Consider the following 24629-nt stretch of genomic DNA (forward strand, 5'->3'; position numbering starts at 1 on the left):
CTAAATAAAAAATAATTCCACACATTTATGAGTAGGCTATATGTAAAGACCAGATTAAATTTAGAATAGTCTTGTCACGCCCTGGTCAAAGTATTTTGTGTTTATCTTTATGTATTTGGTCAGGCCAGGGTGTGGCATGGGGTTTTTGTAATTGTGGTGTGTTTTTCTTGGGGTTTTGGTGGTGGTATTGGGATTGTAGCTTAGTGGGTTATCTAGCAAAGTCTATGGCTGTCTGGAATGGTTCTCAATCAGAGGCAGGTGCTTATCGTTGTCTCTGATTGGGAACCATATTTAGGCAGCCATATTCTTTGAGTTTGTCGTGGGTGATTGTCCTTAGTGTCCTATGTGTACTCTCGGTTAGTTTGCACTAGATAGGCTGTTTCGGTTTTGATTACGTTTATTGTTTTGTGTAGTGTTCGTGTTTCTTTATTTGATTAAACATGAATCTCAATCGACACGCTGCAGTTTGGTCCGACTCTCCTTCATCACCACTAGAAAACCGTAACAAGTCTGATGGGTGAGAATATTATCAAGTGCTTGTCAAATTGTGAATGAGAGACTGATGAGGTGTGTGTAGACTGCACAAAAAAAACAAACCGTGGCGGGTCTAACTCTGAAGTCAGCCTACAGGAGGACCTGTTTCAAATGATCAATTTGTTAAGTGCTCAACACAGAATAGCCGCATGTGCGAACTCCCTCTGAATCGTTTAGGAAAAAGACCCTTTATATTTTATTCAGATATGTTCAATTGTATTCTTCATACTATAAAATAATGCCTTGGGAATTCTAAGCAAATCTTGTCTGCTAAATGAACTAGTGTAGCCCACAGCCATATGTCATAGCCAGATAAGGACAACTCAGAGTATGCTATTCTGTTCTTCTGAAATAAGCAACATTTTCTTCTTAAATGTAGATGTTCCAAAGATCTGCACCAATGGCTTGTAGGCTATGAAGCCCTGTGAGACCGGCAATGATTTGCATGACAATTACCGGCTGAGAAAAAAGTAAAATCCCCACAGCTCTGTCCCAGACGCGACTCCAACATATAGCCACAACCAGGCCTGCTCTCAGAACAGCCTTTGTTTCCAACAACGTGATTCTGCTCAGACCAGAAGAGAGACAGATGGTTGGTATTGCAGTAGTACTTTATACACAGGTTTGTATGGGTATGCTTCCTGTACCTCTCTCTCCTACAGCGTGTCTCCTACTATGCGTCTCCTACAGCGTGTCTCCTACAGTGTGTGTGTTTTCCTGCTGTGTTAACCCTCTCTCTCCTACAGCGTGTCTCCTACAGCGTGTCTCCTACAGCGTGTGTGTTTTCCTGCTGTGTTAACCCTCTCTCTCTCCTACAGCGTGTCTCCTACAGCGTGTCTCCTACAGAGTGTCTCCTACAGCGTGTGTGTTTTCCTGCTGTGTTAACCCTCTCTCTCTCCCCTGCTGCAGTTCGCCAGTATGCTGACATTTGTCTGTTCAGTACGGCTCAGTACAAGTGTCCTGTTGCACAGGAAGAGGCAGAGTGAGTCCCCTTCTCTCCAAACCTCTCTCTCCATCCCTGTCCCCTTCTCTCCAAACCTCTCTCTCCATCCCTGTACCCTTCTCTCCAAACCTCTCTCTCCATTCCTGTCCCCTTCTCTCCATCCCTGTCCCCTTCTCTCCAAACCTCTCTCTCCATCCCTGTCCCCTTCTCTCCAAACCTCTCTCTCCATTCCTGTCCCCTTCTCTCCATCCCTGTCCCCTTCTCTCCAAACCTCTCTCTCCATTCCTGTCCCCTTCTCTCCATCCCTGTACCCTTCTCTCCAAACCTCTCTCTCCATTCCTGTCCCCTTCTCTCCATCCCTGTCCCCTTCTCTCCAAACCTCTCTCTCCATTCCTGTCCCCTTCTCTCCATCCCTGTACCCTTCTCTCCAAACCTCTCTCTCCATCCCTGTACCCTTCTCTCCAAACCTCTCTCTCCATCCCTGTACCCTTCTCTCCAAACCTCTCTCTCCATTCCTGTACCCTTCTCTCCAAACCTCTCTCTCCATTCCTGTCCCCTTCTCTCCATCCCTGTCCCCTTCTCTCCAAACCTCTCTCTCCATCCCTGTACCCTTCTCTCCAAACCTCTCTCTCCATCCCTGTCCCCTTCTCTCCATCCCTGTCCCCTTCTCTCCGTCCCCTTCTCTCCAAACCTCTCTCTCCATCCCTGTACCCTTCTCTCCAAACCTCTCTCTCCATTCCTGTCCCCTTCTCTCCATCCCTGTCCCCTTCTCTCCAAACCTCTCTCTCCATCCCTGTCTCCTTCTCATCCTCCTTCTCTTCTTCTTTGTCTCATCTGTGAGAGAGAGAGAATAATGCAGGCATATTGTGTGGCCAAACAGACACTCACTTTCAGTAGTGTTTTTAATAGTTTTGTTGTATTATTTCTGCATATCTTCTACCTCATATTGTATGGCCCTCTATGACATCACCCAACCCCCTTTCTGCTGGCACTGCCATGCCAGAATACCCCTCTCCTCCCCACCCCCCCATCTACCCCTTCTCAACGGCCATAGGTAACCTCATCTTATCCCGTCTAGTAACATCACAGCCCCTTGTCTCCTTGTTATGACATCTTAGTCAGTGTTTCCCCCCCCCTGTACTGTAGTTTTACAGGTGACTGATGTAGTTCTGCACAGATGTGACACCTACAAAAAGTCTGTGGGCCGCGCCTCCGACCGGTGAGTAGAGGAGGAGTGACTGGCTAGGCCTTGACCCAAAATGGCCGCCCAAGACGTAACCCCCAGAGCTCCCAGACCCAGACCTCCCCACAACCCCAGTATCTGGCTTGATTTTTGGTCCACCAAAACTTTCCCTCGTGGCCTAAATCGAGATGCCCGACCTCCCACTCTGATAACTATCCTCCTTGTCCCCTGTTATCCAGTCCTCCACAAGAAGCCACTGGCCCCAAAACCCAATATCCTTTCTCTCAAATGAAGAGGATTCTCTCCCAGTCTAGTCCCCTTCAATGCCCCTCTCCCTCCCTGTTCCAGCATCTCACAGATCCTTTCTTTTCCTCTCTTCTTTCCTTAATGCTTCCCCAGCGTTGTGGATTCCTATACAAGAGGGACTAGGAACCCATCACATATGAAATAAATAATCAATAATTTTCTCTCTCTCACCATCCTCCACAGTGACCAGGTGTCCCCCAGCAGTACGTTCTGTAAGGTGTACACCCTGACTCCCACGCTCACCAACAACCGAGAAAAGAGAGGCCTGGCTCTGGATGGCAAGCTGAAGCACGAAGACACCAATCTGGCCTCCAGCACTATGTAAGACATTACATAGAGAGAGAGAGACTAGAGAGAGAGAGCGAGACTAGAGAGAGAGAGCGAGACTAGAGAGAGAGAGCGAGACTAGAGAGAGAGAGCGAGACTAGAGAGAGAGAGCGAGAGAGAGAGAGAGACTAGAGAAACACATTACACAGAGAGAGCGAGACTAGAGAGAGCGAGACTAGAGAGAGCGAGACTAGAGAAACACATTATAGAGAGAGAGACTAGAGAAACACATTATAGAGAGAGAGACTAGAGAGAGCGAGACTAGAGAAACACATTATAGAGAGAGAGACTAGAGAAACACATTATAGAGAGAGAGACTAGAGAGAGCGAGACTAGAGAAACACATTATAGAGAGAGACTAGAGAAACACATTATAGAGAGAGAGACTAGAGAAACACATTATAGAGAGAGAGACTAGAGAGAGCGAGACTAGAGAGAGCGAGACTAGAGAGAGCGAGACTAGAGAGAGCGAGACTAGAGAGAGCGAGACTAGAGAGAGCGAGACTAGAGAGAGCGAGAGAGAGACACGAGATAGAGAGAGACGAGATATAGAGAGACACGAGAGACACGAGATAGAGAGACACGAGACAGAGAGACACGAGACACGAGATAGAGAGACACGAGATAGAGAGACACGAGACAGAGAGACACGAGATAGATAGAGAGACACGAGACACGAGATAGAGAGACGAGACACGAGAGAGACGAGACACGAGAGAGAGAGAGACGAGATAGAGAGACACGAGACACGAGATATAGAGAGAGACGAGAGAGAGAGACACGAGAGACGAGACACGAGAGACGAGACACGAGAGAGAGAGACACGAGACAGAGAGACACGAGATAGAGAGACACGAGACAGAGAGACACGAGATAGAGAGACGAGACTAGAGAGAGACGAGACACGAGATAGATAGAGAGACACGAGACAGAGAGAGACGAGACACGAGACAGAGAGACACAAGATACGAGAGAGAGAGACACGAGACACGAGAGAGAGACACGAGACACGAGATAGAGAGACACGAGAGACGAGAGAGACGAGACACACGAGAGAGAGACACGAGACAGAGACACGAGACAGAGAGACACGAGATAGAGAGACACGAGAGAGACACGAGACACGAGATAGAGAGATACGAGATAGAGAGACACGAGACAGAGACACGAGATACGAGATAGAGAGACACGAGACAGAGAGACACGAGACAGAGAGACGAGATAGAGAGACACGAGACACGAGATAGAGAGACACGAGACAGAGAGACACGAGACAGAGAGACACGAGACAGAGAGACACGAGACAGAGAGACACGAGACAGAGAGACACACGAGACAGAGAGACACGAGACAGAGAGACACGAGACAGAGAGACACGAGATAGAGAGAGACGAGAGAGAGACACGAGACAGAGACACGAGACAGAGAGACAGAGACACGAGACAGAGAGACACGAGACAGAGAGACACGAGACACGAGATAGAGAGAGACGAGATAGAGAGAGACGAGATACGAGAGACACGAGACACGAGACAGAGAGACACGAGACAGAGAGACACGAGACAGAGAGACACGAGACAGAGAGACACGAGACACGAGACAGAGAGACACGAGACAGAGAGACACGAGACAGAGAGACACGAGATAGAGAGACACGAGACAGAGAGACACGAGACAGAGAGACACGAGACACGAGACAGAGAGACACGAGATAGAGAGACACGAGACAGAGAGACACGAGACACGAGATAGAGAGACGAGAGAGAGAGACACGAGACAGAGAGACACGAGACACGAGACAGAGAGACACGAGATAGAGAGACGAGATAGAGAGAGACGAGAGAGAGACATGAGACACGAGATAGAGAGACACGAGACAGAGAGACACGAGACAGAGAGACACGAGACAGAGAGACACGAGACAGAGAGACACGAGACAGAGAGACACGAGACAGAGAGACACGAGACAGAGAGACACGAGACAGAGAGACACGAGACAGACACGAGACAGACACGAGACAGAGAGACGAGATAGAGAGACAGAGACACGAGATAGAGAGACACGAGACAGAGAGACACGAGACAGAGAGACACGAGACAGAGACGAGACAGAGAGACACGAGAGAGAGAGAGACACGAGACAGAGAGACACGAGACAGAGAGACACGAGACAGAGAGACACGAGACAGAGAGACACGAGACAGAGAGACACGAGACACGAGATAGAGAGACACGAGACAGAGAGACGAGATAGAGAGACACGAGACAGAGAGACGATAGAGAGAGACGAGACAGAGAGTCTGTAGCACCCGGCCTCACCCTACTAGAATCTGAAGTCAAATGTCTACTGTTTGCTGATGATCTGGTGCTTCTGTCCCCAACCAAGGAGGGCCTACAGCAGCAGCTAGATCTTCTGCACAGATTCTGTCAGACCTGGGCCCTGACAGACCTGGGCCCTGACAGACCTGGGCCCTGACAGACCTGGGCCCTGTCAGACCTGGACCCTGACAGTAAATCTCAGTAAGACCAAAATAATGGGGTTCCAAAAATGGTCCAGTTGCCAGGACCACAAAGACAAATTCCATCTAGATGCTGTTGGCCTGGAGCACACAAAAAACTATACATACCTCGGCCTAAACATCAGCGACACAGGTAACTTCCACAAAGCTGTGAACGATCTGAGAGACAAGGCAAGAAGGGCCTTCTATGCCATCAAAAGGAGCGTAGAATTCTTCATCCCAATTAGGATCTGGCTAAAAATACTTGAATCAGTTATAGAACCCATTGACCTTTATGGTTGTGAGGTCTGGGGTCCGCTCACCAACCAAGAATTCACAAAATGGGACAAACAACAAATTGAGACTGCATGCAGAATTCTGCAAAAATATCCTCCATGTACAACTTAAAACACAAAATAATGCATGCAGAGCAGAATTAGGCCCATACCCGCTAATTATCAAAATCCAGAAAAGAACTGTTCAATTCTACAACAACCTAAAAGGAAGCGATTCCTAAACCTTCCATAACAAAGCCATCACCTACAGAGAGATAAACCTGGAGAAGAGTCCCCTAAGCAAGCTGGTCCTGGGGCTCTGTTCACAAACACAAACACACCCTACAGAGCCCCAGGACAGCAACACAATTAGACCCAACCAAATCATGAGAAAACAAAAAGATAATTACTTGACACATTGGAAAAAACTAACAAAACAGAGCAAACTAGAATGCTATTTGGGCCTAAACAGAGAGTACACAGTGGCAGAATACCTGACCACTGACTGACCCAAACTTAAGGAAAGCTTTGACTATGTACAGACTCAGTGAGCATAGCCTTGCTATTGAGAAAGGCCGCCGTAGGCAGACATGGCTCTCAAGAGAAGACAGGCTACGTGCAAGATTTGTGACCTGTTGCCACAAGAAAAGGGCAACCAGTGAAGAACATCGTTACGAAACTGTATATAGGCAATTACATTTGAAATGTCTATTCCTTTGGAACATGTGTGTAATGTTTACTGTACATTTTTTAGTTCACTTGCTTTGGCAGTGTAAACTTGTAAACTTGAATTGAAGAGAGAGGAAGAGAGGAGAGAGGAAGCGAGGAAGAGAGGAAGAGAGGAGAGAGGAAGCGAGAAGAGAGGGAAGAGGAAGAGAGAAGAGGAGAGAGGAAGAGAGGAAGCGAGGAGAGAGGAAGCGAGGGGAGAGGAAGAGAGGAGAGAGGGGAAGAGAGGAGAGAGCACACTCAGAAAGTATTCAGACCCCTTGACTTTTCTCATGTTGTTACGTTACAGTCTTACTCTAAAATTGATTAAATTGTTTTTTTCCCCTCATCAATCTACACACAATAACCCATAATGACAAAGCAAAAATAGATTTTGAAATGTTTGCACTAATAAAAAAATGGAAATATCACATTTACATAAGTATTCAGACCTTTTACTCAGTACTTTGTTGAAGTACCTTTGGCAGTGATTACAGCCTCAAGTCTTCTTGGGTATGACTCTACAAGCTTGGCACACATGTATTTGGGGAGTTTCTCCCATTCTATGCAGTTCCTCTCAAGCTCTGTCAGGTTGGGTGGGGAGCATTGCTGCTCAGCAATTTTTAGGTCTCTCCAGAGATGTTCGATCGTGTTGAAGTCTGGGATCTGTCACTCAAGGACATTCAGAGACTTGTCCCGAAGCCACTCCTGCATTGTCTTGGCTGTGTGCTTAGGGTTGTTGTACTGTTGGAAGGTGAACCTTCGCCCCAGTCTGAGGTCCTGAGCGTTTTGGAGCAGGTTTTCATCTAAATTCTCTCTGTACTTTGCTCCGTTCATAATTCCCTCAATCCTGGCTAGTCTCCCTGTACCTGCTGCTGAAAAACATCCCCACATCATGATGCTGCCACCACCATGCTTCACCGTAGGGATGGTGCCAGGTTTCCTCCAGACGTGACGCTTGACATTCAGGCTAAAGAGTTCAATCTTGGTTTCATCAGACCAGAGAATCTTGTTTCTCATGGTCTGAGAGTCTTTAGGTGCCTCTTGGCAAACTCCAAGCGGGCTGTCATGCGCCTTTTACTGAGGAATGGCTTCCGTCTGGCCACTACCAAAAAAAACTGATTGGTGGAGTACTGCAGAGATGGATGTCCTTCTTGAAGGTCATCTCCCTGACCAAGGCCCTTCTTCCCCGATTGCTTAGTTTGGCCAGGCGGCCAGCTCTGGAAGAGCCTTAGTGGTTCCAAACTTCTTCATTTAAGAATGATGGAGACCATTGTGTTCTTGGGGCCCTATAATGCTGCAGAAATGTTTTCGTACCCTTCCACAGATCTGTGCCTCGACACAATCCTGTCACGGAGCTCTACGGACAATTCCTTTGACCTCGTGGCTTGGTTTTTGCTCTGACATGCACTGTCAACTGTGGGACCTTATATAGACAGGTGTGTGCCTTTCCAAATCATGTCCAATCAATTGAATTTACCACAGGTGGACTCCAAGTTGTAGAAACATCTCAAGGATGATCAATGGAAACAGGATGCACCTGAGCTCACTTTCGAGTCTCATAGCAAAGGGTCTGACTACTTATATAAATATGTATTTCTGTTATTAATTTTTAATACATCTGCAAAAATGTCTAAAAACCATTATGGGGTATTGTGTGTAGATTGCTGAGGATTTTTTAATTTATTGAATCCATTTCAGAATAAGGCTGTAACGTAACAAAATGTGGAAAAAGTCAAGGGGTCTGAATAATTCCCTAATGTACTGTATGCACAAACAACAACAAGCAAGGTTACACTCAAATCTGAGATTCACACACACACACACACACACACACACACACACACACACACACACACACACACACACACACACACACACACATGTCACATGTATAGAAACACACACACACACACGTATAGAAACACACACGTATAGAAACACACACGTATAGAAACACACACGTATAGAAACACACACACACATATAGAAACACACACACACACACATATAGAAACACAAACACACACACATATAGAAACACAAACACACACACATATAGAAACACACACGTATAGAAACACACACATATAGAAACACACACACATATAGAAACACACACATATAGAAACACACACACACATATAGAAACACACACACATATAGAAACACACACACATATAGAAACACACACGTGTAGAAACACACACACACACATATAGAAACACACACACGTGTAGAAACACACACATATAGAAACACACACACATATAGAAACACACACACGTATAGAAACACACACACATATAGAAACACACACACATATAGAAACACACACACACATATAGAAACACACACACATATAGAAACACACACACACACACACATATAGAAACACACACATATAGAAACACACACACATAGAAACACACACACATATAGAAACACACACACGTATAGAAACACACACACACATAGAAACACACACACATATAGAAACACACACACATATAGAAACACACACACACACACACACATATAGAAACACACACACATATAGAAACACACACACACACACACATATAGAAACACACACATATAGAAACACACACACATAGAAACACACACACATATAGAAACACACACACATATAGAAACACACACACATATAGAAACACACACACATAGAAACACACACACATATAGAAACACACACACATAGAAACACACACACATATAGAAACACACACACAGAAACACACACACATATAGAAAAACACACACACACACACACATATAGAAACAACACACACACACATATAGAAACACACACACATATAGAAACACACACACATAGAAACACACACACATATAGAAAACACACACATATAGAAACACACACACATATAGAAACACACACACATATAGAAACACACACACATATAGAAACACACACACATATAGAAACACACACATATAGAAACACACACACATATAGAAACACACACACATATAGAAACACACACACATATAGAAACATATAGAAACACACACATATAGAAACACACACATATAGAAACACACACACATATAGAAACACACAACATATAGAAACACACACATATAGAAACACACACACATATAGAAAACACACACATATAGAAACAACACACACACATATAGAAACACAAACACACACACATATAGAAACACACACACATATAGAAACACACACACATATAGAAACACACACACACACACACACATATAGAAACACACACACATATAGAAACACACACACATATAGAAACACACACATATAGAAACACACACACATATAGAAACACACACACACACACACATATAGAAACACACACACATATAGAAACACACACACATATAGAAACACACACACATATAGAAACACACACATATAGAAACACACACACACACACACATATAGAAACACACACACATATAGAAACACACACACATATAGAAACACATATAGAAAACACACACATATAGAAACACACACACATATAGAAACACACACACATATAGACAACACACACACATATAGAAACACACACACATATAGAAAACACACACATATAGAAACACACACACATATAGAAACACACACATATAGAAACACACACACATAGAAACACACACACATATAGAAACACACACACATATAGAAACACACACACATATAGAAAACACACACATATAGAAACACACACACATATAGAAACACACACACATATAGAAACACACACACACACACACATATAGAAACACACACATATAGAAACACACACACATATAGAAACACACACACACACACACATATAGAAACACACACACATATAGAAACACACACACATATAGAAACACACACACATATAGAAACACACACACATATAGAAACACACACACATATAGAAACAACACACACACACATATAGAAACACACACACATATAGAAAACACACATATAGAAACACACACACATATAGAAACACACACACATATAGAAACACACACACATATAGAAACACACACACATATAGAAACACACACATATAGAAACACACACACATATAGAAACACACACACATATAGAAACACACACATATAGAAACACACACACATATAGAAAACACACACATATAGAAACACACACACATATAGAAACAAACACACACACATATAGAAACACACACACATATAGAAAACACACACACACATATAGAAACACACACACATATAGAAACACACACACATATAGAAACACACACACATATAGAAAAACACACACACATATAGAAACAAAACACACACACATATAGAAACACACACACATATAGAAACACACACACATATAGAAACACACACACATATAGAAACACACACACATATAGAAACACACACACATATAGAAACACACACACATATAGAAACACACACATATAGAAACACACACACATATAGAAACACACACACATATAGAAACACACACACATATAGAAAACACACACACACACACATATAGAAACACAACACATATAGAAACACACACACATATAGAAACACACACACATATAGAAACACACACACATATAGAAACACACACACATATAGAAACACACACACATATAGAAACACACACACATATAGAAAAACACACACATATAGAAACACACACACATATAGAAACACACACACATATAGAAACACACACATATAGAAACACACACATATAGAAACACACACACATATAGAAACACACACACATATAGAAACACACACACATATAAAACACACACATATAGAAACACACACATATAGAAACACACACACATATAGAAACACACACACATATAGAAACACACACACATATAGAAACACACACACATATAGAAACACACACACATATAGAAAACACACACATATAGAAACACACACACATATAGAAACACACACACATATAGAAACACACACACATATAGAAACACACACACATATAGAAACACACACACATATAGAAACACACACACATATAGAAACACACACACATATAGAAACACACACACATATAGAAACACACACACATATAGAAACACACACACATATAGAAACACACACACATATAGAAACACACACACATATAGAAACACACACACATATAGAAACACACACACATATAGAAACACATATAGAAACACACACACATATAGAAAACAACACACACACATATAGAAAAACACACACACATATAGAAACACACACACATATAGAAACACACACACATATAGAAACACACACACATATAGAAACACACACACATATAGAAACACAACACACACACATATAGAAACACACACACATATAGAAACACACACACATATAGAAACACACACATATAGAAACACACACACATATAGAAACACACACACATATAGAAACACACACACATATAGAAAACACACACATATAGAAACACACACACATATAGAAACACACACATATAGAAAAACACACACATATAGAAACACACACACATATAGAAACACACACACATATAGAAACACACACACATATAGAAACACACACACATATAGAAACACACACACATATAGAAACACACACACATATAGAAACACACACATATAGAAACACACACACATATAGAAACACACACATATAGAAACACACACACATATAGAAACACACACACATATAGAAACACACACACATATAGAAACACACACACATATAGAAACACACACACATATAGAAACACACACACATATAGAAACACACACACATATAGAAACACACACACATATAGAAAACACACACATATAGAAACACACACACATATAGAAACACACACACATATAGAAACACACACACATATAGAAACACACACATATAGAAACACACACACATATAGAAACACACACACATATAGAAACACACACACATATAGAAACACACACACATATAGAAACACACACACATATAGAAACACACACACATATAGAAACACACACACATATAGAAACACACACACATATAGACACACACACATATAGAAACACACACACATATAGAAACACACACACATATAGAAACACACACACATATAGAAACACACACACACACACATATAGAAACACACACACATATAGAAACACACACACATATAGAAACACACACACATATAGAAACACACACACACATATAGAAACACACACACATATAGAAACACACACACATATAGAAACACACACACATATAGAAACACACACACATATAGAAACACACACACATATAGAAACACACACACATATAGAAACACACACATATAGAAAAACACACACATATAGAAACACACACACATATAGACACACATATAGAAACACACACACATATAGAAACACACACACATATAGAAACACACACACATATAGAAACACACACACATATAGAAACACACACATATAGAAACACACACACATATAGAAACACACACACATATAGAAAAACACACATATAGAAACACACACACATATAGAAACACACACACATATAGAAACACAAACACACACACATATAGAAACACACACACATATAGAAACACACACACATATAGAAACACACACACACACATATAGAAACACACACACACACATATAGAAACACACACACATATAGAAACACACACACATATAGAAACACACACACATATAGAAACACACACACATATAGAAACACACACACATATAGAAACACACACACATATAGAAACACACACACATATAGAAACACACACACATATAGAAACACACACACATATAGAAACACACACACATATAGAAACACACACACATATAGAAACACACACATAGAAACAACACACACACACATATAGAAACACACACACATATAGAAACACACACACATATAGAAACACACACACATATAGAAACACACACACATATAGAAACACACACATATAGAAACACACACACATATAGAAACACACACACATATAGAAACACACACACATATAGAACACACACACATATAGAAACACACACACATATAGAAACACACACACGTGTAGAAACACACACACATATAGAAACACACACACATATAGAAACACACACACATATAGAAACACACACACATATAGAAACACACACACATATAGAAACACACACACATATAGAAACACACACATATAGAAACACACACACATATAGAAACACACACACACACATATAAAAACACACACACATATAGAAACACACACACATATAGAAACACACACACACATATAGAAACACACACACATATAGAAACACACACACACACACACACACATATAGAAACACACACACATATAGAAACACACACACATATAGAAACACACACACACACACATATAGAAACACACACGTATAGAAACATACACACATATAGAAACACACACACATATAGAAACATACACACATATAGAAACACACACACATATAGTAACACACACACATATAGAAACACACACACATATAGAAACACACACACATATAGAAAACACACACACATATAGAAACACACACACATATAGAAACACACACACATATAGAAACACACACAACACACACATATAGAAACACACACACATATAGAAACAAACACACACACATATAGAAACACACACACATATAGAAACACACACATATAGAAACACACACACATATACAAACACACACACATATAGAAACACACACACATATAGAAAACACACACATATAGAAACACACACACATATAGAAACACACACACATATAGAAACACACACACATATAGAAACACACACACATATAGAAACACACACATATAGAAACACACACACATATAGAAACACACACACATATAGAAACACACACACATATAGAAACACACACACATATAGAACACACACACACATATAGAAACACACACACATATAGAAACACACACATATAGAAACACACACACATATAGAAACACACACACATATAGAAACACACACACATATAGAAACACACACACATATAGAAACACACACACATATAGAAACACACACACATATAGAAACACACAACACACACACATATAGAAACACACACACATATAGAAACACACACATATAGAAACACACACATATAGAAACACACACACATATAGAAACACACACACATATAGAAACAAACACACACACATATAGAAACACACACACATATAGAAACACACACACATATAGAAACACACACACATATAGAAACACACACACATATAGAAACACACACACATATAGAAACACACACACATATAGAAACACACACACATATAGAAACACACACATATATAGAAACACACATATAGAAACACACACACATATAGAAACACACACACATATAGAAACACACACACATATAGAAACACACACATATAGAAACACACACACATATAGAAACACACACACATATAGAAACACACACATATAGAAAACACACACATATAGAAACACACACACATATAGAAACACACACACATATAGAAACACACACACATATAGAAACACACACATATAGAAACACACACACATATAGAAACACACACACATATAGAAACACACACACATATAGAAACACACACACATATAGAAAACACACATATAAAACACACACATATAGAAACACACACACATATAGAAAACACACACATATAGAAACACACACACATATAGAACACACACACATATAGAAACACACACACATATAGAAACACACACACATATAGAAACACACACACATATAGAAACACACACACATATAGAAACACACACACATATAGAAACACACACACATATAGAACACACACACATATAGAAACAAACACACACACATATAGAAAACACACACATATAGAAACACACACACATATAGAAACACACACATATAGAAACACACACACATATAGAAACACACACACATATAGAAACACACACACATATAGAAAACACACACATATAGAAACACACACACATATAGAAACACACACATATAGAAACACACAACACACACACATATAGAAAACACACACATATAGAAACACACACACATATAGAAACACACACACATATAGAAACACACACACATATAGAAACACACACACATATAGAAACACACACACATATAGAAACACACACATATAGAAACACACACACATATAGAAACACACACACATATAGAAACACACACACATATAGAAACACACACACATATATAGAAACACACACACATATAGAAACACACACATATAGAAACAACACACACACATATAGAAACACACACACATATAGAAACAACACACATATAGAAACACACACACATATAGAAACACACACACATATAGAAACACACACACACATATAGAAACACACACACATATAGAAACACACACACATATAGAAACACACACACATATAGAAAACACACACATATAGAAACACACACACATATAGAAAACACACACATATAGAAACACACACACATATAGAAAACACACACATATAGAAACACACACACATATAGAAACACACACACATATAGAAACACACACATATAGAAACACACACATATAGAAACACACACACATATAGAACACACACACATATAGAAACACACACACATATAGAAACACACACACATATAGAAACACACACACATATAGAAACACACACACATATAGAAACACACACACATATAGAAAACACACACACATATAGAAACACACACACATATAGAAACACACACACATATAGAAACACACACATATAGAAACACACACACATATAGAAACACACACACATATAGAAACACACACACATATAGAAACACACACACATATAGAAACACACACACATATAGAAACACACACACATATAGAAACACACACATATAGAAACACACACACATATAGAAACACACACACATATAACACACACAAACACACACACATATAGAAACACACACACATATAGAAACACACACACATATAGAAACACACACACATATAGAAACACACACACATATAGAAACACACACACATATAGAAACACACACACATATAGAAACACACACACATATATAAACACACACACATATAGAAACACACACACATATAGAAACACACACACATATATAGAAACACACACACATATAGAAACACACACACATATAGAAACACACACACATATAGAACACACACACATATAGAAACACACACACATATAGAAACACACACACATATAGAAACACACACATATAGAAACACACACACATATAGAAACACACACACATATAGAAACACACACACATATAGAAACACACACACATATAGAAACACACACACATATAGAAACACACACACATATAGAAACACACACACATATAGAAACACACACATATAGAACACACACACATATAGAAACACACACACATATAGAAACAACACACACACATATAGAAACACACACACATATAGAAACACACACACATATAGAAACACACACACATATAGAAAACACACACATATAGAACACACACACACATATAGAAACACACACATATAGAAACACACACACATATAGAAACACACACACATATAGAAACACACACACATATAGAAACACACACACATATAGAAACACACACACACACACATATAGAAACACACACACATATAGAAACACACACACACACACATATAGAAACACACACACATATAGAAACACACACACATATAGAAACACACACACACACACACATATAGAAACACACACACATATAGAAACACACACACATATAGAAACACACACACATATAGAAACACACACACACACACACACATATAGAAACACACACACATATAGAAACACACACACATATAGAAACACACACACATATAGAAACACAACACATATAGAAACACACACATATAGAAACACACACACATATAGAAACACACACACATATAGAAACACACACACATATAGAAAACACACACATATAGAAACACACACACATATAGAAACACACACACATATAGAAACACACACACATATAGAAACAACACACACACACATATAGAAACACACACACATATAGAAACACACACACATATAGAAACACACACACATATAGAAACACACACACATATAGAAACATATAGAAACACACACATATAGAAACACACACATATAGAAACACACACACATATAGAAACACACACACATATAGAAACACACACATAGAATAGAAACACACACACATATAGAAAACACACACATATAGAAACACACACACATATAGAAACACACACACATATAGAAACACACACACATATAGAAACACACACACATATAGAAACACACACACATATAGAAACACACACACATATAGAAACACACACACATATAGAAACACACACACATATAGAAACACACACATATAGAAACACACACACATATAGAAACACACACACATATAGAAACACACACACATATAGAAACACACACACATATAGAAACACACACACATATAGAAACACACACACATATAGAAACACACACACATATATAGAAACACACACACATATAGAAACACACACACACATATAGAAACACACACATATAGAAACACACACACATATAGAAACACACACACACACACATATAGAAACACACACACATATAGAAACACACACATATAGAAACACACACACATATAGAAACACACACACATATAGAAACACACACATATAGAAACACACACACATATAGAAACACACACACATATAGAAACACACACACACACACATATAGAAACACACACACATATAGAAACACACACATATAGAAACACACACACATATAGAAACACACACACACACACACATATAGAAACACACACACATATAGAAACACACACACATATAGAAAACACACACACACACATATAGAAACACACACACATATAGAAAAACACACACACATATAGAAACACACACACATATAGAAACACACACACATATAGAAACACACACACATATAGAAACACACACACATATAGAAACACACACAACACACACACATATAGAAACACACACACATATAGAAACACACACACATATAGAAACACACACACATATAGAAACACACACACATATAGAAACACACACACATATAGAAACACACACACATATAGAACACACACACATATAGAAACACACACACATATAGAAACACACACACACATATAGAAAACACACACACATATAGAAACACACACACATATAGAAACACACACACATATAGAAACAAACACACACACATATAGAAACACACACACATATAGAAACACACACACATATAGAAAACACACACACATATAGAAACACACATATAGAAACACACACACATATAGAAACACACACACATATAGAAACACACACACATATAGAAACACACAACATATAGAAACACACACACATATAGAAACACACACATATAGAAACACACACACATATAGAAACACAAACACACACACATATAGAAACACACACACATATAGAAACACACACACATATAGAAACACACACACATATAGAAACACACACACATATAGAAAACACACACATATAGAAACACACACACATATAGACAAACACACACACATATAGAAACACACACACATATAGAAACACACACACATATAGAAACACACACACATATAGAAACACACACACATATAGAAACACACACACATATAGAAACACACACACATATAGAAACACACACACATATAGAAACACACACACATATAGAAAACACACACACATATAGAAACACACACACATATAGAAACACACACACATATAGAAACACACACACATATAGAAACACACACACATATAGAAACACACACACATATAGACAACACACACACACACATATAGAAACACACACACATATAGAAACACACACACATATAGAAACACACACACATATAGAAACACACACACATATAGAAACACACACACATATAGAAACACACACACATATAGAAACACACACACATATAGAAACACACACACATATAGAAACACACACACATATAGAAACACACACACATATAGAAACACACACATATAGAAACACACACACACACACACATATAGAAACACACACACATATAGAAACACACACACATATAGAAACACACACACATATAGAAACACACACACATATAGAAACACACACACATATAGAAACACACACACACATATAGAAACACACACACATATAGAAACACACACACATATAGAAACACACACACATATAGAAACACACACACATATAGAAACACACACACATATAGAAACACACAACACACACACATATAGAAACACACACACATATAGAAACACACACACATATAGAAACACACACACATATAGAAACACACACACATATAGAAAACACACACATATAGAAACACACACACATATAGAAACACACACACATATAGAAAACACACACATATAGAAACACACACACATATAGAAACACACACACATATAGAAACACACACACATATAGAAACACACACACATATAGAAACACACACATATAGAAACACACACACATATAGAAACACACACACATATAGAAACACACACATATAGAAACACACACATATAGAAACACACACACATATAGAAACACACACACATATAGAAACACACACATATAGAAAAACACACACACATATAGAAACACACACACATATAGAAACACACACATATAGAAACACACACACATATAGAAACACACACATATAGAAAACACACACACACACACATATAGAAACAACACACACACACATATAGAAACACACACACATATAGAAACACACACACATATAGAAACACACACACATATAGAAACACACACACATATAGAAACACACACACATATAGAAACACACACATATAGAAACACACACACATATAGAAACACACACACATATAGAAACACACACACATATAGAAACACACACACATATAGAAACACACACACATATAGAAACACACACACATATAGAAACACACACACATATAGAAACAAACACACACACATATAGAAACACACACATATAGAAACACACACACATATAGAAACACACACACATATAGAAACACACACATATAGAAACACACACACATATAGAAAGAAACACACACACATATAGAAAACACACACATATAGAAACACACACACATATAGAAACACACACACATATAGAAAACACACACATATAGAAACACACACATATAGAAACACACACACATATAGAAACACACACACATATAGAAACACACACACATATAGAAACAAACACACACACATATAGAAACACACACACATATAGAAACACACACACATATAGAAACACACACACATATAGAAACACACACACATATAGAAACACACACACATATAGAAACACACACACATATAGAAACACACACACATATAGAAACACACACACATATAGAAACACACACACATATAGAAACACACACACATATAGAAACACACACATATAGAAACACACACACATATAGAAACACACACACATATAGAACACACACACATATAGAAAACAAACACACACACATATAGAAACACACACACATATAGAAACACACACACATATAGAAACACACACACATATAGAAACACACACACATATAGAAACAACACACACACATATAGAAACACACACACATATAGAAACACACACACACACATATAGAAACACACACACATATAAACACACACACACATATAGAAACACACACACATATAGAAACACACACACATATAGAAACACACACACATATAGAAACACACACACATATAGAAACACACACACATATAGAAACACACACACATATAGAAACAAACACACACACATATAGAAACACACACACATATAGAAACACACACACATATAGAAACACACACACATATAGAAACACACACACATATAGAAACACACACACATATAGAAACACACACACATATAGAAACACACACACATATAGAAACACACACACATATAGAAACACACACACATATAGAAACACACACACACACACATATAGAAACACACACACACACACATATAGAAACACACACACATATAGAAACACACACACATATAGAAACACACACACATATAGAAACACACACACATATAGAAACACACACACATATAGAAACACACACACATATAGAAACACACACACATATAGAAACACACACACATATAGAAACACACACACATATAGAAACACACACATATAGAAACACACACACATATAGAAACACACACACATATAGAAACACACACACATATAGAAACACACACACATAGAAACACACACATATAGAAACACACACACATATAGAAACACACACACATATAGAAACACACACACATATAGAAACACACACACATATAGAAACACACACACATATAGAAACACACACACATATAGAAACACACACACATATAGAAAACACACACATATAGAAACACACACACATATAGAAACACACACACACACATATAGAAACACACACACATATAGAAACACACACACATATAGAAACACACACACATATAGAAACACACACACATATAGAAACACACACACATATAGAAAACACACACACATATAGAAAACACACACATATAGAAACACACACACATATAGAAACAAACACACACACATATAGAAACACAACACACACACATATAGAAACACACACACATATAGAAACACACACACATATAGAAACACACCATATAGAAAACACACACATATAGAAACACACACACATATAGAAACACACACACATATAGAAACACACACATATAGAAACACACACACATATAGAAACACACACACATATAGAAACACACACACATATAGAAACACACACATATAGAAACACACACATATAGAAACACACACACATATAGAAACACACACACATATAGAAACACACACATATAGAAACACACACACATATAGAAACACACACACATATAGAAACACACACATATAGAAACACACACACATATAGAAACACACACACATATAGAAACACACACACATATAGAAACACACACATATAGAAACACACACACATATAGAAACACACACACATATAGAAACACACACACATATAGAAAAACACACACACATATAGAAAAACACACACACATATAGAAACACACACACATATAGAAACACACACACATATAGAAACACACACACATATAGAAACACACACACATATAGAAACACACACACATATAGAAACACACACACATATAGAAACACACACACATATAGAAACACACACACATATAGAAACACACACACATATAGAAACACACACACGTATAGAAAACACACATATAGAAACACACACACATATAGAAACACAACACATATAGAAACACACACATATAGAAACACACACACATATAGAAACACACACACATATAGAAACACACACACATATAGAAACACACACACATATAGAAACACACACACATATAGAAACACACACACATATAGAAACACACACATATAGAAACACACACACACACACGTATAGAAACACACACACATATAGAAACACACACACATATAGAAACACACACACACACACACATATAGAAACACACACACATATAGAACACACACACACATATAGAAACACACACACATATAGAAACACACACACATATAGAAACACACACACATATAGAAACACACACACATATAGAAACACACACATATATATAGAAAACACACACACATATAGAAACACACACATATAGAAACACACACACATATAGAAACACACACACATATAGAAACACACACACATATAGAAAACACACACACATATAGAAACACACACACATATAGAAACACACACACATATAGAAACACACACATATAGAAACACACACACATATAGAAAACACACACATATACACACACACACACATATAGAAACACACACACATATAGAAACACACACACACATATAGAAACATACACACATATAGAAACACACACATATAGAAACACACACACATATAGAAACACACACACATATAGAAACACACACACATATAGAAACACACACACATATAGAAACACACACACATATAGAAACACACACACATATAGAAACACACACACATATAGAAACACACACACATATAGAAACACACACACACACACATATAGAAACACACACACATATAGAAACACACACACACACATATAGAAACACACACACATATAGAAACACACACACATATAGAAACACACACACATATAGAAACACACACATATAGAAACACACACACATAGAAACACACACACATATAGAAACACACACATATAGAAACACACACACGTGTAAAAACACACACACATATAGAAACACACACACATATAGAAACACACACACATATAGAAACACACACACATATAGAAAACACACACATATAGAAAACACACACATATAGAAAACACACACATATACAAACACACACACATATACAAACACACACACATATATAGAAACACACACACATATAGAAACACACACACATATAGAAACACACACACAT

At 38.2% G+C, this 24629-nt stretch overlaps 1 protein-coding gene across 4 annotated transcripts in view; it reads left to right on the plus strand.

Annotated features, from left to right (window-relative positions):
* The window catches only part of LOC112247781 (arrestin red cell), a 111208-nt gene that overhangs the window by 81661 nt on the left and 4918 nt on the right, over positions 1 to 24629 (plus strand). For all 4 annotated transcript variants that reach the window (XM_042328155.1, XM_042328153.1, XM_042328154.1 and 1 more), the window contains 2 exons: positions 1444 to 1516; positions 3150 to 3287. In XM_042328155.1, the coding sequence (XP_042184089.1) occupies positions 1444 to 1516; positions 3150 to 3287 (211 nt within the window). The remainder of the gene's footprint in view (positions 1 to 1443; positions 1517 to 3149; positions 3288 to 24629) is intronic.

This window comes from Oncorhynchus tshawytscha, linkage group LG10 (genome assembly GCF_018296145.1).
Source record: "Oncorhynchus tshawytscha isolate Ot180627B linkage group LG10, Otsh_v2.0, whole genome shotgun sequence".
Lineage (NCBI taxonomy): Eukaryota > Metazoa > Chordata > Actinopteri > Salmoniformes > Salmonidae > Oncorhynchus > Oncorhynchus tshawytscha.